The sequence below is a fragment of the Arachis hypogaea genome, chromosome 2 (assembly GCF_003086295.3).
Source record: "Arachis hypogaea cultivar Tifrunner chromosome 2, arahy.Tifrunner.gnm2.J5K5, whole genome shotgun sequence".
Classification (NCBI taxonomy): domain Eukaryota; kingdom Viridiplantae; phylum Streptophyta; class Magnoliopsida; order Fabales; family Fabaceae; genus Arachis; species Arachis hypogaea.
Window position 1 is genome coordinate 94565824 of NC_092037.1, and position 17000 is coordinate 94582823.

The following is a 17000-nucleotide window of genomic DNA, read 5'->3' on the forward strand; positions in this document are numbered from 1 at the left end:
CCTTTTTATTAGAAGCTTTTACTAATCCAAAGCTTAGTGAATTGTCTGGAAGAGATATTTGGAATTACATAGGATTTCATACTAAAGGAACTATAAGAGATTATATGACATCAATAGAAAACCAAATAATAGAAGATTTAGCAACAAAAATAATAGCTTATGATAAGATATTATATATAATGATGATTCTATATAAAGAATTTTTTGGTAAAAATATTATAGATCATAAACAAGAAGTCTATAATAAAAAATATCAAGAAGCAAAAAACCATTTAGCTAATATCCAGATATATGATCTATGTAATGTGGAATCTTATATATGTGAATATAGAATACATTATTACAAATTAAAAGAAGAAGATAAAAATCATTATCTTAGTATGTATATAACAAAACTTCCATATCCTGCTAATGAATTTATAATGGGAAGATTTATAAGAGAAATAAATAGAGGGACAATTGAAAATAATTTTGGTGGAGCAACCGCTGCAATAAGAGAGGAAATAAAAGAGCGTTGTATGCAAGAAGCAACTCAAAAAAGATTTGCAAATATAATTAGAATCTGCTGTCAGGATAATGAAGAGATACCCCAAAAATATGGGCTTAATAAAAATTTTCAGAAAAAGAGAAAATATCAATTTAGAAAAAGAAAATACTATCCAAACTGGAGAAAAAAGAGGTATTTTAGAACAAGAAATAACAATAAAAACAAAAGGCAAAAAAGTGACTATTGCCCAAATAAAAAAGAAAACTGTAAGTGCTGGTATTGCCAAGAAGAAGGACATTATGCAAATGAATGTCCGAAAAAGAAGGATAAAAAAGATCTTACTAAACAAATAGAAATTGCTAAGTCTTGTTTTATGGAACCTTTAGAGGAATCTGATGATAACCTAGACTATATTTTTGAATATGTCTCAGAAACAGACTCAGAGACTGAGTAATAATGCCACATTTATTACTATAAAAATAACAGAAAAATTTATAAATGCTTTTATAGATTCTGGAGCAACACAATGCTTTGCTAGTTCAAACATAAAACTTGATTGGAAAAAATTAAAGAAACCATTAAGAGTTAGAATAGCTGACAAATCAATACATAAAATTGACCAAAAAACAGAGATGACTGAAATTTTTATTCAAAATTATAGGTTCATTGTTCCATCTATATATATGTTAGATTCTGGAATGGATTTTATCATAGGAAATAACTTTTTAAAACTATATCATCCATTCATTCAAGAATTAACATATATAGTTTTAAAAGCTCCACATGATTCTTCAATAAATAAAAAATCAAAACGTATAAAAATACCAACTACTACTATAGATAAGATCTTAAAATTTAAAATATTTTCTATATTAGAAACATGTTATTTAAATTTATACTTTCAGATAAACATTCCAAAAAATAATCTTGAAATAAAGATAGAGGAACTTTTGGATGAAATTTGTGCTGAGAATCCTTTAGATATTAAAAATACAAATAACGAATTAATAAGCATTAAATTAAAAGATCCTATAAAAGAGATAAATGTTCCAAATAAAATTTCTTATTCTGCAAGAGATAGAGAAGAGTTCTCTTTAGAATGTAGAGATCTTTTGGAAAAAGGAATTATAAGATTAAGTAAAAGTCCTCATGCAGCTCCAGCCTTTTATGTCGAAAACAATAATGAAATTAAAAGGGGAAAACGAAGAATGGTTATTAACTATAAGAAGATGAATGAAGCAACTATTGGTGATGCTCATAAACTTCCAAGAAAAGATTCTATTTTAGAAAAAATAAAAGGAGCGACTTGGTTTTCATCTCTTGATGCAAAATCAGGATATTGGCAACTTCGTTTAGACGAAGAAACAAAGAAATTAACTGCTTTTACTTGCCCAACAAAAGAATCAACAAGTGTGTAACTCTATGAATGGAATGTATTACCATTCGGATTAAAACAAGCTCCAGGTATTTATCAAAGATTTATGGAAGAAAATCTAAAAGAGTTAAATGAATTTGTTTTAGTGTACATTGATGATATACTAATTTTTACAAAACAGGATAAAGAAGATCATCTTCAAAAATTATTAATAGTTTTAGAAAGATGTAAAGAAAAAGGACTAGTTCTTAGCAAAAAGAAAGCAAGAATAGCAAAACAAGAAATAGAGTTTCTTGGATTAATTCTATCCACTCAAGGAAAGCTAAAACTTCAGCCAAATGTCCTAGAAAAGGTAAATTTATTTCCTAATAAAATAGAAGATAGAAAATAATTACAAAGATTTTTAGGATGTATAAATTATATTTCTGACCAAGGATTTTTAAAGAATATAACAGAATACACTAAAAGCTTATTTCCAAAAATAAGTACTAAAAAAGAATGGAAATGGGATGAAAAAGACAGTATGCAAATTCAAAAGATTAAACAATTATGTGAAAAACTTTCAGAACTTTATATTCCAGAAGAAAATGACTACTTAATAGTAGAAACAGATGCTTCAGACATAACCTGGTCAGGATGTCTAAAAGCTAAGAAAGCTATAAAAAGTTTGGAACAAGAAAAAGAATCACTAGATTCTAAATATTCCCCAAAGGAATTACTTTGCAGGTATATTTCAGGGACTTTTACTCCAACAGAACGGAGATATACCACTCATGAAAAGGAAACTCTAGCAGCAATTAAATCTCTTAAGAAATGAAAAATTGATTTACTACCTAGAGAATTTACATTAAGGACAGATTCAAGTTATCTAACAGGTTTCATACGATATAATTTAAAAGTTGATTATAATCATGGACGATTGATAAGATGGCAATTATTTTTGTTACAATATCCAATAAAAATTGAATATATTAAGGGTGACAAAAATGTTATTGCAGATACATTAACAAGAGAATGGAGTTCGTCTACAACGCATTAGATCAAGAAATTCAGAAATACGAACAAGAACTTGAAAAATGCAAGCATTGTCAGCAAATAAGGATACAGATCCAATCCCTCAAAAAGGCCATCGAAGCAATGAAATCAACACAACAACCAAAACCATCAGAGTTCAGCCAGCTAAGCGTGGTGGACAAATCAAGTGAATAAAAAATTCCAGAAAATAAAACAATTGTTGAAATTATCAAAAAATCCACCCAAGATAAAAAATATTATGTAATTTATAATGGCCCCATGAAAGGAGTATATGATGCCTGGGAAAAAGCAGCGCCATTTACACATCAATCAAGGATAATTCATAAAGGAGGATTTTTAACACTGGAAGAAGCAAAAGAATCTTTCAGGGAATATGAAGCTCTTCATCCAGAGCAAACCCTAAAAAGAGCAGATAAAGCTCCAATTCAAACCCAGAGAACAGGAATAATAAAAAACATTCCTACAAGGGCCGAAATCAAGGAAAAGAAAAGGGTCTGTAGATCAAATCTCAGAGAAACCCTTAACATAGTCCTAAATTGGACTGAAGAAAAAAGGGCAATCTTGGGATATTATTCTATTGCCAAAGAACAGCTAACAAAGCTAGTTATATTTCCAGAGGCTTCCCCATCTGACACCTATCAGTTTTTCCAGTATGGATTAATTGATACAATTTTAATTTTTAATGATTTGAAAATTATTAGTGAGTTTCCTGCAGGATTTATTGATGCAGTAAAGAGATTTAAAAATATGATTGACAACGTAAATCCAAGGGATATATCCCTAAAATTTACGAATAGTCAACCTATTTTTAATGAAAAAGAAGAATGCTTGGTTCCAGCACATCAAGTAATCTTCATGTTCGTCTTCCCAGGAAATTTTCAACCAATTGATCAAGTTCAAGATTTAACAATCTACAGTCATGAAGGAAGACTAGCCAGTACACTAGCAAGGGTCTTCGAAAAAATTCAAAAGATAACAAGGAAATCTCACACAAGAATCAATTATAAAAGCAGAAATACTTTGCTTGTGTCCAGTAAAAGGAATGAAATTGAAGAAAGAGAGATGAGACTCTTAGTGGAATTTGAATCAGCATTCTACAACTTATCTGGACTCTTAGAAAAGCTCCCCGAAGGGATAAAGAGGAATCTCTGCTATTTGATAAAAGACAGAGAAGACCACAAGTGCCAGCTATGTGTCTCAGAGTTATCTGAAGAAAGCAATAATAAAACGGAATCAACCCACATGATAAAGGAAGAAGACAACGCATCTGAAGGTCACATGATGAAAGAGGAGGACAGCACATCTAAAGCATCTCTCAACATTATTGCATAGTGACGTAAGCGCTTAGGTCATAGAGCACCAACAATGTAGCTGGTGCAAGACAATAAACAATGACGTAAGCAATGACGTCATAAGAAGGGTAAGGATGGGAATTGTCCATCAGACCCAACCATTATAAATAGGTTGCTTAGGCAATTGTAGAAGGCATCAAACAATAGAAAGCAGAAGGCTAAGAGTACTCATATGCTAGGAGAGCAAGGAGGAAGCGGCCTAGGCGATTCTATAGTTTGAAGAAGAATTCCCTTAGGAAAAACCAATTCTAAACTCCCCTCTGGAGTTAGTATCTACAATCTCCCCTCTAGAGATAAAAACATCTTATGTAAAATATTCTAAATAAAGGAAGTTTTTCTCCAGAAAGGTACGCCTTTATCTTAATCTCATAGTTATGAATTATTTAGAAAGTTTAGAATTAACGGAAGAATCTGATTATTATAGATTATCTGCCTTATTAGATAATGAAAAACAGGCTGTTCTAAAAACAGAATTAAATCTCAAATCAAATGAAAATTTTAATAAACAAAATCTTTTAAAAGAAGTTTTTAATAGAAAAAATATAATATACTATGGAAAAATTCAACTTGAAGCCCCTATAAAGATAAAATCTGCTAATGGAGAACTTGAAATAGCTTTGATAAATGATGAAGAATTGAGTAAACAGATTGAGAAAATTAAGGATCAACAAAAAAGATCTAAAATTGGATGGATTCATATTAGTACTATACAAGTCTTAATCAAATCTACATATATGAAAGGAATTAATTCACCAATAAGCTTAGCAATCTGTGACAAAAGAATTACTGATGACCCAATAGATCAAATAATTGGAATTGTTCATGGAAACTTGGCAAACGTAAATGTTAAATTCAATGCCCATCTTGGATATGCTATACCTTTATCAACTGAAAATCTTGGAAGATCTATAAGTTTGGCTTATAAATTTCATAGAAAGAATCTAATGGAACAAGACGATGAACCATTTTCAATTACATATGCAATAAATTATGCCTTAACAAATAGCCATCATAGTATAATATTTAAAAACAGAGAAAGAATTTATGTCGATGAATTATTTCAGAAAATTGTAAAAACAGAAATACCAAAATATAAAGCTATTGAAAACCCAGTTCTTTTACTAAAAGAACCATCAGAAAAATTAGTTTCATCGAATTTTCAAATAAGAGAATCCAAAATTAATAGCCCTTTAAGTTTATCTAAGTTAAAGATTAAAGAAGAAAATTCTGAAATAAAAGAATTAACAAAAAAGGTCGAAAAATTAAATGAAACCCTAAACACTAAGTTATGACAATAAATAAAGAGAAAATATATGTAACCTATCAAGACAAGAAACAAGAGCTCTTTGCAAGAGAAAATCGGTTGAATTATTTACAGTTTTCTGAAATAAATCAAAGAGCATTTGAAGCTCTAAAAATAATCTATGACAAATTGAAAGGAGAAGTTGAAGAGTTAGAAAAATTAATAGAATCTCTAGAAAATAGTGATGAATCGATGATAGAATTTGCATAAATTCTAAGATAAATAATGAAGATTGAAAGACCAGAAAATAAAATAAAAAGAAAAAGGGTGAAAAAATTAAAAAGTAAAATAAAGGAGTATAAAAGGGAATTAAATAATCTTCAGTTCGAAATTAATGACCTTATAATAAAAAGGATAGAAATAAGAACAAATATAAACAAGTTGGAGCTAAACTTAAAAAATTTATAAATGCCTGGAATACCATATTATGACTTAAAAGAATTAAAGCTGTTGAAAGGAAAAATGGAGAATGAAGTTGAAAAATTAAAAAGATATTTAGAAACAACAGAAAGTGTAGAAATAAAAGAAGTCTTAGAGGATTTGAAAAATTATATTAAAGAAAAAGACAAACAGATAAAAGATTTTATATACAATAATCAATGCAAAAAAGAATATTATAAACTAAAACAAGATTGAAAAACTATAAAAATGAAATTAGAATTAGTAATAGTAGAAATACTCATAATTTATTGCATATGAAATTACAAATTGGTATCAGAGCCAAGTTAACGATTAAAGGTAACACTTTCTCTTTAAGTAACACTTTTAGTAACACATTTTTAAATCAATAAAAGACAAAAATCTGTAAATCTGTACAAAAGTACATCTGTACAGTAGATGGACCCATATAATATTATCGCTCTCTCTTTTATTAACACTTATCATATATTCATCATAAGTCATTTAAATTTGAGGTCCAAATAAATAATAATATTGTCGGTCAATAAATATCTAAACACTAAGCAAGAAAGTATTAGCACATATTTTTATGGTACTCATTTATCTTTTCTAAAAAAAATCACACACGCACCAAATTGGTCGGCCCCTCTATCCTACCAAAACTCATAAATTTGGTAGTATAATTTTAAAATTTTTTATGATTTAATAGAGTTAAAATTTCAACTAAACCTATTTTTTATGATGAATTTGACGAATCAATTCGATAAATTTGACCTATTTTCTACGACAGTAATATTAAAAAGATAAAAAAAGTTAAAATTTATTTTATTTAATATTTATTAATTATTATTAAAATTAATAAATATTAAATAAGATAAATTTTAGTTACTTTTTAACTAATTTTTTTTATTATTGAACATTTCAGTTTTTCACTATCCTTGGTAAAATTCAAATAATAGTACTTCCAAGTTCCAACCTATAAATATCTAAACACTCGGACAAGAAAAGAAAGCATCAATATATAAGTCAAAAACTTTTCATGACCATGTAATTAGTCACGGACCAAAATGGTGTCACCACTTATCTTACTTCTATTCCTAACTCTTCCTTTGCTCTTGTTTTTCTTCTTTTTTCAAAAACAGAAAACACTTAACAAGAAAAAAAACTTCCCACCAGGTCCTAGAGGGCTTCCAATAATTGGAAATCTTCACCAATTAGATACTACTTCCCTTTATCTTCAACTATTTGAACTTTCAAAGAAATATGGCCCTATATTCTCCCTTCAATTAGGTTTAAGAAAAGCAATTGTTATTTCATCACCTAAGTTGGCCAAAGAAGCATTGAAAATTCATGACCGTGAATTTGCTGGAAGACCAATCTTAATTAGTCAGCAAAAATTGTCCTACAATGGATTGGAGATATTCTTTTCCCAATATAATGATTATTGGAGAGAGATTAGAAAAACATGTGTTTCTCATCTCCTTAGTGCTAAGCGTGTCTCAAGCTTTTCCTCAATAAGAGAATTTGAGGTGAAGCAATTGATCAAGAAAATATCAAGCCATGCTTCATCAAAAACAGTGACAAATTTGAGTGAGGCATTGATGACTCTATCAAGCACTCTTATATGTAGGATTGCCTTTGGGAGAAGGTATGAAGATGAAGGAGTTGAAAGGAGTAAGTTCCATAGTTTGTTCAATGATTTCCAAGCCATGATGATTACTCTCTTTGTTTCGGATTATATACCTTTCTTGGGTTGGATTGATAGACTCAAAGGACTTCATGTCCGTCTTGATAGAATTTTCAAGGAGTTGGATGAGTTCTACCAAGAAGTTATTGATGAACACATAGATCCTAATAAAGACACTTCAGAGGAAGAGGATATTGTTGATGTCTTGCTTCAATTGAAGAAACAACGTTCGTTTTCCTTTGATCTCACTTATGATCACATCAAAGCAATATTAATGGTTGGTACTCTTTTTCTTTACATTATTTTTTTATTTATATAGATTATTGCATAGATATTTCTAAAAGAAAAAATATATTCTTCTTCAATGGTTATTCGAGCATCGTATGATGACTTGCATTAATTTAATTTTATTATATTCAACAAATTTTTTTAATAGTATATCTTGGTAAGTTTTTAGGGGTGAGCACGGGTAGCGGATACCTGATTATCCGTTCGAACCGAACCAAACCAATTAAATTAGTTTTGAAATCAACGGGTAATCGGGTCCAATCCGAACTAAACCGATGACTTTTGTTAGTGATTGGTTCGGGTATCGATTTTAGGAGTGCAGAACCTGAACCAACCCGCGAATCCGATCATATATTAATTAAATAAAAAAATAAAAAAAATATATATAACTTTTTCATTAGACAATGATTATTCGTTATTAATATGTTTAGATTTTAATGAGTTTAGTTTTTAATGTATTTGGTGTTTAACATGTTTGGATTATTTCTGTTCGGTTATGCGGTTACCGGACGGTTCGGGTGGATATGTGGAACTGGGAACGCTCCGATCGCGATCGTGCTTGGATCCGGTCTACCGGGTAGCCGAGCTCTCGTTGTGGAAGGAGGGGGTGTCACCTGCAAAAACACTCCGACGCCCTAGTCAGTGAGTGTGTAGGTGAGGAATGGGTTAGGTGGAATGTGTGACGTACCTTGGGGGAGGGTAGGACCCTTCCCTTATATACCATGTCAGGTGTGGGTCTCAGGAGGGCAGAACCCACCTTCTTCGAAGCTTCCTTGTACAGCTGTGGTGGCCAGCTGTCCCGGAAGGATGCGCGGGTCGGATATGTTCGGGTCACCTGACCGTTGAGGTCGGGTGGTGATCAGGTCGGGTAGGCCCAAGTTCTTTCTTGGGCCAGGCCGTAACAATTTCTATTGATGTTACATGTTTATTGTACTTGTTAAATTTTTAAGATAAAAATTTGTTTTTTTTTATGAATTTCAAAGTCATTGGGTACTCAATTATCCAAACCGAAACAATCCGTTTTTAATTGGTTTGGTTTGGTTCGAGTACATGTACAAAACAACATAAATCTAAACCAAACCGAACCAATTATATTTTGATCGGTTCAGTTCTAATTTTACTATAAATCCGAACCAAATCGACCCGTGCTCACTCCTATAATTTTTTTTTTCATTTTTGTTGTTAGATTAGACCTAAAACTTTTAGATGAGTTGTTTTTGTATTATCACTCTAACCAACCATACAATAGTATATTGGGAAAAGAAAAACAGAGAATCGACTCAAATACAAGATAAATGTAAAAAAAAATTATTGAGGCCATGCTCCATGGATTCATTTATTAACAAAATAAAAATTGACTTAAAAATGATTTTCTTTATTATGTTTTCTATATAGGACATACTTGTAGCAGCAACTGATACTACTGCAGCTACAGCAGTTTGGGCTATGACTGCACTAATAAAAAATCCAAGAGTAATGAAGAAAGTTCAAGATGAAGTTAGAAACTTTGGAGGTCAAAAAGATTTCTTAGAAGAAGAAGATATTCAAAAGTGTATCTATTTTAAGGCAGTAATGAAAGAAACATTAAGATTATACCTACCAGGACCATTACTTATGCCAAAAGAAACAAATGAAAAGTGCATTATAGATGGCTACGAAATTCCAGCTAAGACTATAGTTTATATAAATGCATGGACTATTCATAGAGACTCTGAAGCATGGGAAAATCCAGAAGAGTTTTATCCTGAGAGATTCTTGGGAAGTTCAATTGATTTTAAGGGTCAAGATTTTGAGCTAATTCCATTTGGTGCAGGTCGTAGAATTTGCCCAGGTATGCATATGGCACTTGCATCACTTGACCTTATCCTTGCTAATCTTCTTTATTCCTTTGATTGGGAACTTCGTGAAGGGGTTAAAAATGAAGATATTGATGTTGAAACTTTGCCTGGGTTGGCTCAACATAAGAAGAATCCTCTTTACCTTATTGCCAAAACTAAGAAGGACTAATGATATCTCACTACAAAGCAAGAGATAGTGGCAATTTCATACGGGTTTTGTGGCAGTTTTTAACTGTCACTAAATTGTTTAGTGGTGCTGGTGGAGCTCTATCATCCTTTGAGATGTGTCAAAGCATGTCTTTTTATGGTTTCTAGCAACCGTTTGTATAACTATCGTTTAGAGTTGAATTTGTTTGCACCAGTAAATTTATTTGAATAGTGAAATTATTACACATGCTATATATTTTCTTTTTTATTTTTATTGAAAGGAGTTTTGTATAACCTCTTTTTATCTCAAAAAATAGGATAATTCACTTAAATAAAATGTTTAGAAAAATATTTTACCAGATTGCAACTTTGTAAAACAGAAGACGCAATTACAATATTTACCTACTCTATAGAAACTACTACTGGTAGTAACAAATTAGAGGAATATATAAACTGCTACTAACAACCACGGTATACGTGTAACAGCGTGCAAACAGAAATCGCTATAGGCAGCAGCAGTTTCTGAACGAATACATTTTGTAATAAACCGTTATAGGTAGTAGCAGTTTATGTGTGCTGTATGCATATCGCTCTTGTCTATATATACCCCTATAAGGTAATGAGGTAGTAGTGGAGTGCTATTTTTCACAAATGTATGGTGAGCAGAGTTTCCTAACTCTAATGCATTGCTCTGAAAAAAATTCAGAAAAGCAAAAGGCATGGTGTTAAATTTACGGATCGAAAATCGCTTAGCCTTTTTATTCGGCCGTCGAGTACGTTGGCCAATATAAAAAACATCATATTACAGAAGTTGGGGGTGTGCGGGACAAAATGGGTAAAAAAGTTATTCTACAAGATTCCTATTATTGTTGTATCAACCGATGTGAAGTACGAAACATTTGTGATAGGATCTGATGAAGATATGCAGGTCTTGTTTCACTGTAGGCGAAAATTTTCAAAAGTTAGAATATCCGAGTTGTTTGTCAAGAGATAATGGCAATTTCATAGGAATTTTGTGGTAGTTTTTAACTGCCACTAAATTGTTAAGTGGTGCTGGTGCAGCTCTATCATCCTTTGAGATGTGTCAAAGCATGTTTTTTATGGTTTCTAGCATCCGTTTGTATAACTGCCGTTTAGAATTTAATTTGTTTGCACCAGTAAATTTATTTGAATAGTGAGATTATTACACATGCTATTTTCTTTTTCATTTTTATTGAAAGGAGTTCTGTATGAGATCTTTTTGTCTCAAAGAATATATATGTAATAATTTCTTAAATAAAATAAAAAATATTTAAGGAAGATGTTGCTACTAAATAAAAATAATAGTTATTTTAATGTAATATGTAACATCTTCACTATCAGAATGTCACACTTTCGGCTGCGCTACTCTGATAGCAAGAAGTATTATGACGACTTCATATACTTAATAATAAATTAGGACCCTGACTCGAAATCGTATCACCGTTCTTTTTGAAAACCGAAAAGAGAATACTTTTTAAATAAAACAAAACAAGCATATACATGTACAAAACTTCTTACTCAAATAATTTATACATATTATATATACATACAAATCATACAACTCCTATCCCTCTTACAAAAAATTGCTAGAGATAAAGGCGAGAAAAAAATAAAAACTGAGGTAATACAAATTAATGTTGAATAGACGAAAATGAATATAACTCTTCTGAAGCTTTGTCGCCCGTATCCTGAAAAGGTAAAGCTGTAGGGGGTGAGAACCTAACTACATGGTCTCACCACAGAGTTTCAGAATTGTCATAATAAGATATTTAAAGAGAAATCTATTTTTAAACTCAGTGATTATTGTTCGTCCTTTGAATCTTTTTAAAACCAATAACTTGTCATCCAAAAACCATTTTTGAAAATCAATATTTAAATATCCAGAAATCCAAAACCTTTCTTTTCTTATAAGAAAATCTTAATCAGAAACTAACCACACAATCAACACAATCATCAATTTAGCACCAAAACTCATTCTCTAAAGTAGCACACCAGGACAAACACAGGCAAAACAGACAAGGAAAGCACAGGTTTAGGTAACAGTTACAACAAATAGCTCAGGTAGCAGCTAATAACAGTTTAACAATTAGGCAAACCAAAACAAATGCAAAACCTAAGCAAAGCATACAAATGCATATGATGTATGTCTGTCCTATGGCTAATGAGCTCATCTGTCAGTTATACAGCTAACCCGACAAGTCCGGTTTGCTAAACCATTGGATTGTCCCCCGACGCGTATTCCCATGAGTCTATGCATAGCATTTTCTCATATATATATCTAATCGCTCAATGAGGGTATCATTCTCGGGAATTTATAAGTGCCCGGTCACCCTTACGTCGTAGGGTCAACAGAGTATTGAGTCTCAACCTAGAACAAGTGGTGGCAAGCCACTGCGTCTACCCAGGGAAACTCGTGTCTCAGATAATTTAAATTCACAAGCCATATGAATAATTCATTCAACATTCATCAATATCTAAGTCATTCGCAATATCATCATCATTCGTCAATCTATATCTCATTTCTAAATTCATTTCAAGAAATCATATTTCAAAATCAATCCTCATCATCCTTCTTTCCATTCCGTTCATCAACAATCCCAATTCAAAACATAATTCTTTATTTTCTAAATAAATCAATCTTAAAACATATAATGTTTAAAACCAAATCTTTTTAAATAATTACCTTAAACGAAACTTCTAATTTTATAAAATTTTGGCAGCATCTCCTCTAAAACTCGGACTTTGCCACCTTTTTCGGGTCCCATCCAAATATTTCTCAAACCCTTTCTCAACCATTTTCCAAAATTTGACCAGTTCTAATAACAAATTATTTTCAAATAGAACCAAGTCGAATAATAAATCTTTTTCAAAGTCAAACCAGCTCCAATATTAAATCATTTATAAAACCAAACTAACTCAAAATCAAACCGCTTTCAAAATCAATTCATTTTTCATATCTCAAATCATTTCCAGAGCCGATTCATTCACATTATTAAATTATCTCCAAAACCATGAAAAAAAACTACTTTTTCATACTATTCAACTAAATACTCTACAAACCAATTTCTCATCAATAATTGCACACCACTCAAACAATCAGTAATTCAGTCCAACAAACAACCACATCCATAAGGCAAATAAAATCACTGAAATATGTTTTTCACTTCATTATCTATTTATAACAATTCTGTAATATAAGATAAGTTTTAAGAAAATCCTACTTTGCTTTAGTCAAAGCTCAGTAGTTAAACGCATCAATTCCTCTTTTGTTTATTCTCAATTTTACAGCAGCAGCAGCAACCTTGTTTATTTTCAGGAAATATCAACAGTGGCACAAAGAATTGCAGCAACAACACTTTTCTCATATAAATTGGAATTTAACGCGAAATTGATATTGAGCAGAATTTGAACAAAATTAGTAATGGAATATTATGGTAAATTGAAATAAAACCAAATAATCTCACCACGAGAAAGAAAGCAGCAGTGACCCTCTGAACCGATCATGCGGCAGCTCCGACAATTACTTCTAGTGATGGCGGCTACCAGAAGCTCCGGTGGTTCAACAACAACCTTAATTTTGACGCGCAAATACCGGAACTCAAACCTACGGTACCAGCATCTGAGAATCTCTAACAGATTATAACAAAACACTGATTTTAACGGGTTTCGAAAACAAAATGCTTACCAAGAAGACAGGGGTTCCAGCGGCAGTTTTTGACAACCACACCCACAGCAGTGCAGCTTCCAACAGAACCAAATAGAGCAGTAGTAACCTTCGAGCAACTCCGGTGAGGTTCATCAGTGGTGACTGTATAACCTGACGCAGACAACTCTAGTAACAACTTACGGTAGAACCAACTTAACAGAAAAGAAGATCTGAGGCAAGATTATAGCTTACCAAGCAGACCTAGGCTTTAGTGGCGGTTTCTGGTGGCAGCGGCGGCGGCGTGGAGCTCCAGTGATGTAGCAGCAAGCATAAACGGCGGCGGGCAAATCGGCGAGGGCAGCCATCCTTCCAACAGCAGCGGCAGAATGCGAACAGCCTTCCTCTCCCCGCGGACTCTCTCTCCTCGGCTCCACCATGGATAACGGTGACTCTGGCTTACGGTGAGGACGACGACGGTGATCTCAGCAGTGGCAGCGGTGGCTTCTCCCCTACACGCGCTTTGCTCCTCCCTTGTATGGCTCTGGTTCGTGCTCCTCTTCCTCTAACGGCAACAAATAACGGCGTGGACGCATCTGTGGTGGCGACGGCTTCAGCTGTGACAAGGAGCGGTGGAACAGCCCACCAGCTTCGGCGCGTCTTCCCCCTTTCATCGACGCTCTTCCCTCTCTTTCTCTCTGCTTTCTCGGATCTCACCCTCTCTCCCCTCCTTCCCGTGTTTCCATTTCCCTTCTCTTTTTCTTTCTTTTAGTTTATTCTGAAGCTATGTTTCTTTTGGGGAAAGGGGGTGTGGTGGTGGTGGCTAGGGGCTAATAGATTTAATTTGGGAATTTATTTTTTTTGGGTAGTTTAGGTATATTTAATAAAATTAGGGGTATAGAGTATTGATGGTTATCAGTGGCTAAGAGAAGGGGCGTTGAATCTTAGCCCTCTTTTTCTGAATGTTACTTTCTTCCTTTTAAAATAGCTTCAGGAGATATTTCTTCTTTTTGTCTCATAACTAGTTAAGAGACATTTTCTTTTTGTCTCGTAACCGATTAGGAGATATTTTTCAATTTTGTCTCCCACAAAAAGAAACAGAAAAGGAGTAGAAGAGAAAGAGAGAATCACATCCAAAAGTATCCTTGTTTAACTACTACGTGCAATGCAGCCTATATCTAGTCTCCATTACAACAGTGACAGAATTTCACTATAATCACACTGATTACAGACACCAATTCTTCCCTAGGAACTACCCTTTCCTATCCGGGACAAGTCCATAATCTATCCCCAATATTGAACTTGACTTGGTCACCTACCAAGTTTTCAATTGCAAAGTGCTAACCCAACTTGCAAGGGGATTCCCACAGAATCATGATATGCAACATATAGATGTACAAAGGACCTCTAAGACATCTATGCCTTTTTCTTTAATTTTGCACTATCTGCCTTTTTTCTCTCACTGGCTTTTTCTTACAAACCTCACACTGTTTGTCTTTTTCACCATGAGACTCAGACAGACAAAACTAAAAAAAAGAAAACAAAATGAAACACATTAAAGGAGAAGAACTTCTGTTAGCTTAGGGTAGCTATGAGCACTCTGTGCTTTCTCTCCTTTTTTTCAACCTTTGGCCGTTCACCCCTATTATAGAAGGGGAAGCTTCCAAGGCTGAAACCGGTTCAACCAAGCCACTTTCTTCTTCTTCAACACCAAGGCCGGTTTAGACAGAGAGAAGTGAGAGGGAAAACTGAAAGCAAATCAACATGCATTTACCTCTCTCTCATCTCTTCTCATCAAGCTTCATCAATCTGAGCCTTCCATCTTGACTTTGTCCCCAAGAAAGATTTCTGACCCTTGATGAACTCTTGATCCTTGACAGCTCCTTCTATTCCATTTTTGCTTCTTCCTCCATGTAGCCTCTGTAGCTACCTTCTGTGATGGATGAACAAAAGTGGAAATGAGCTTTAACTCAGAGATCTTCTTCTTTGACCGAAACGGATTGCTTCTAATTTAGGCATGGAGATCTTGAAGCTCCTTCTCCACATCTTGCCTTTAGTGGAAAAAATCTCAGCCACACCATGCCTTGGATCTTCTTTTTGCAAGGGCCCTCATCACCTTAGCCGCTTGCTTCTTCCTATCTTCTCTGTGATTTTCTCTGATAGCTTCTAGCATATTCTTTCCCTGATAGAAGTAACAATCGAAAACAAGAGAGATAAGAGAAAAGGAAACTTTGGAAGCAATGAATGAATTAAACCAAATTAAATCCCACTTCCATTCTCCTATGAATAGTAATGTGTGAGGCATTAAAAATAATAAAATCAATTTGAATTTTCTCTTTTCTGTTACCTATGCATTCATTTAATTTAATTAAGCTTTGAAATCCACCAAAAGAAAGAGTAGATAACCGAACCACTCTTCTTTCCTTTTTCTTTCTTTTCAAAAACGGATCATGATGATGTTGGTCTCTCAATAAAAAGGTTTTGGGCTTCTCATTAGTTTTCCTGGCCAATTAATCAAAGAATAATTCAGCCACAAAGCTTGAAATATTTTTGTACCAAAGGTTGAATATTTTCTCAATATATTGGGCTTTATGTTGCTTATGCCCAATGATCAAAATTCTGCGTACAAAACAGAAATTATTAAACAAATAATTTGAAGCCAAAATCAAATTAATAATTTCTAATTAATATTTTTAACAATGTTTGATCATCATAATAATTTAAAGTTTTTTAAACTCAACAAGTATTAATTAAAAATCTAATTTAATCCTTTAAGATTATTTTTAAAATATTATTTAATTATCAATCTGTTAATTGGCTTCCAATCAAGTACTTTAATTTAAAATTAGAGATAATATAATTAATTTTCTTTGTCTATAAAAATGAAAGTATTAAATTTCAAAATCTCAATTATTTAAACCAAATCATATAAAATTCTAATTATTTTATAATTACTAAACTTTATAATTTAAATATAGAAAATACTTCAATAATTATAAAATTGAATCAGAATCTTAATTTATTTCAAACTCAATTAATTAAAACTTACTTTAATTAACTTTAATAAAAAATTTCTGAAATTAAAGCTATAAATAAATAATTAAACTTAAAATTAATTTATAATAAAATTTTCAAAAATTCTGAAATTTACATAATAATTTTCACAAACTGAGATGGATCATAAATTTTATAGTAATTGAATTTGATTAATTTCCTGTCTTTTTTGTTTATTGAGTTCAATTAATTTTTTTATCCTTTTTGTTTATTGAAAATTACACAGAGATTGACTCTAAATGACATAGTCTCTTCATACTCACTTTGAAGGTTGTGGATTCGAGTCTCCCTATTTTTAATAAAAAAAAAACTAACAATTAAATGGGGACAATGTTTATTTTATTAATAGCATATAATATAAATAATTGATA

General features: G+C 32.2%; 1 protein-coding gene across 1 annotated transcript; it reads left to right on the top strand.

The window, feature by feature from the left end:
• Positions 1 to 6958: 6958 nt before the first annotated feature.
• LOC112752066 (cytochrome P450 83B1) lies at positions 6959 to 10163 on the top strand. Its single transcript, XM_025801450.2, has 2 exons — positions 6959 to 7915; positions 9322 to 10163. The coding sequence occupies exons 1-2, from the start codon at positions 7019 to 7021 to the stop codon at positions 9931 to 9933; spliced, it is 1509 nt and encodes a 502-aa protein (XP_025657235.1). The 5' UTR covers positions 6959 to 7018; the 3' UTR covers positions 9934 to 10163.
• The last annotated feature ends 6837 nt before the right edge of the window (positions 10164 to 17000 follow it).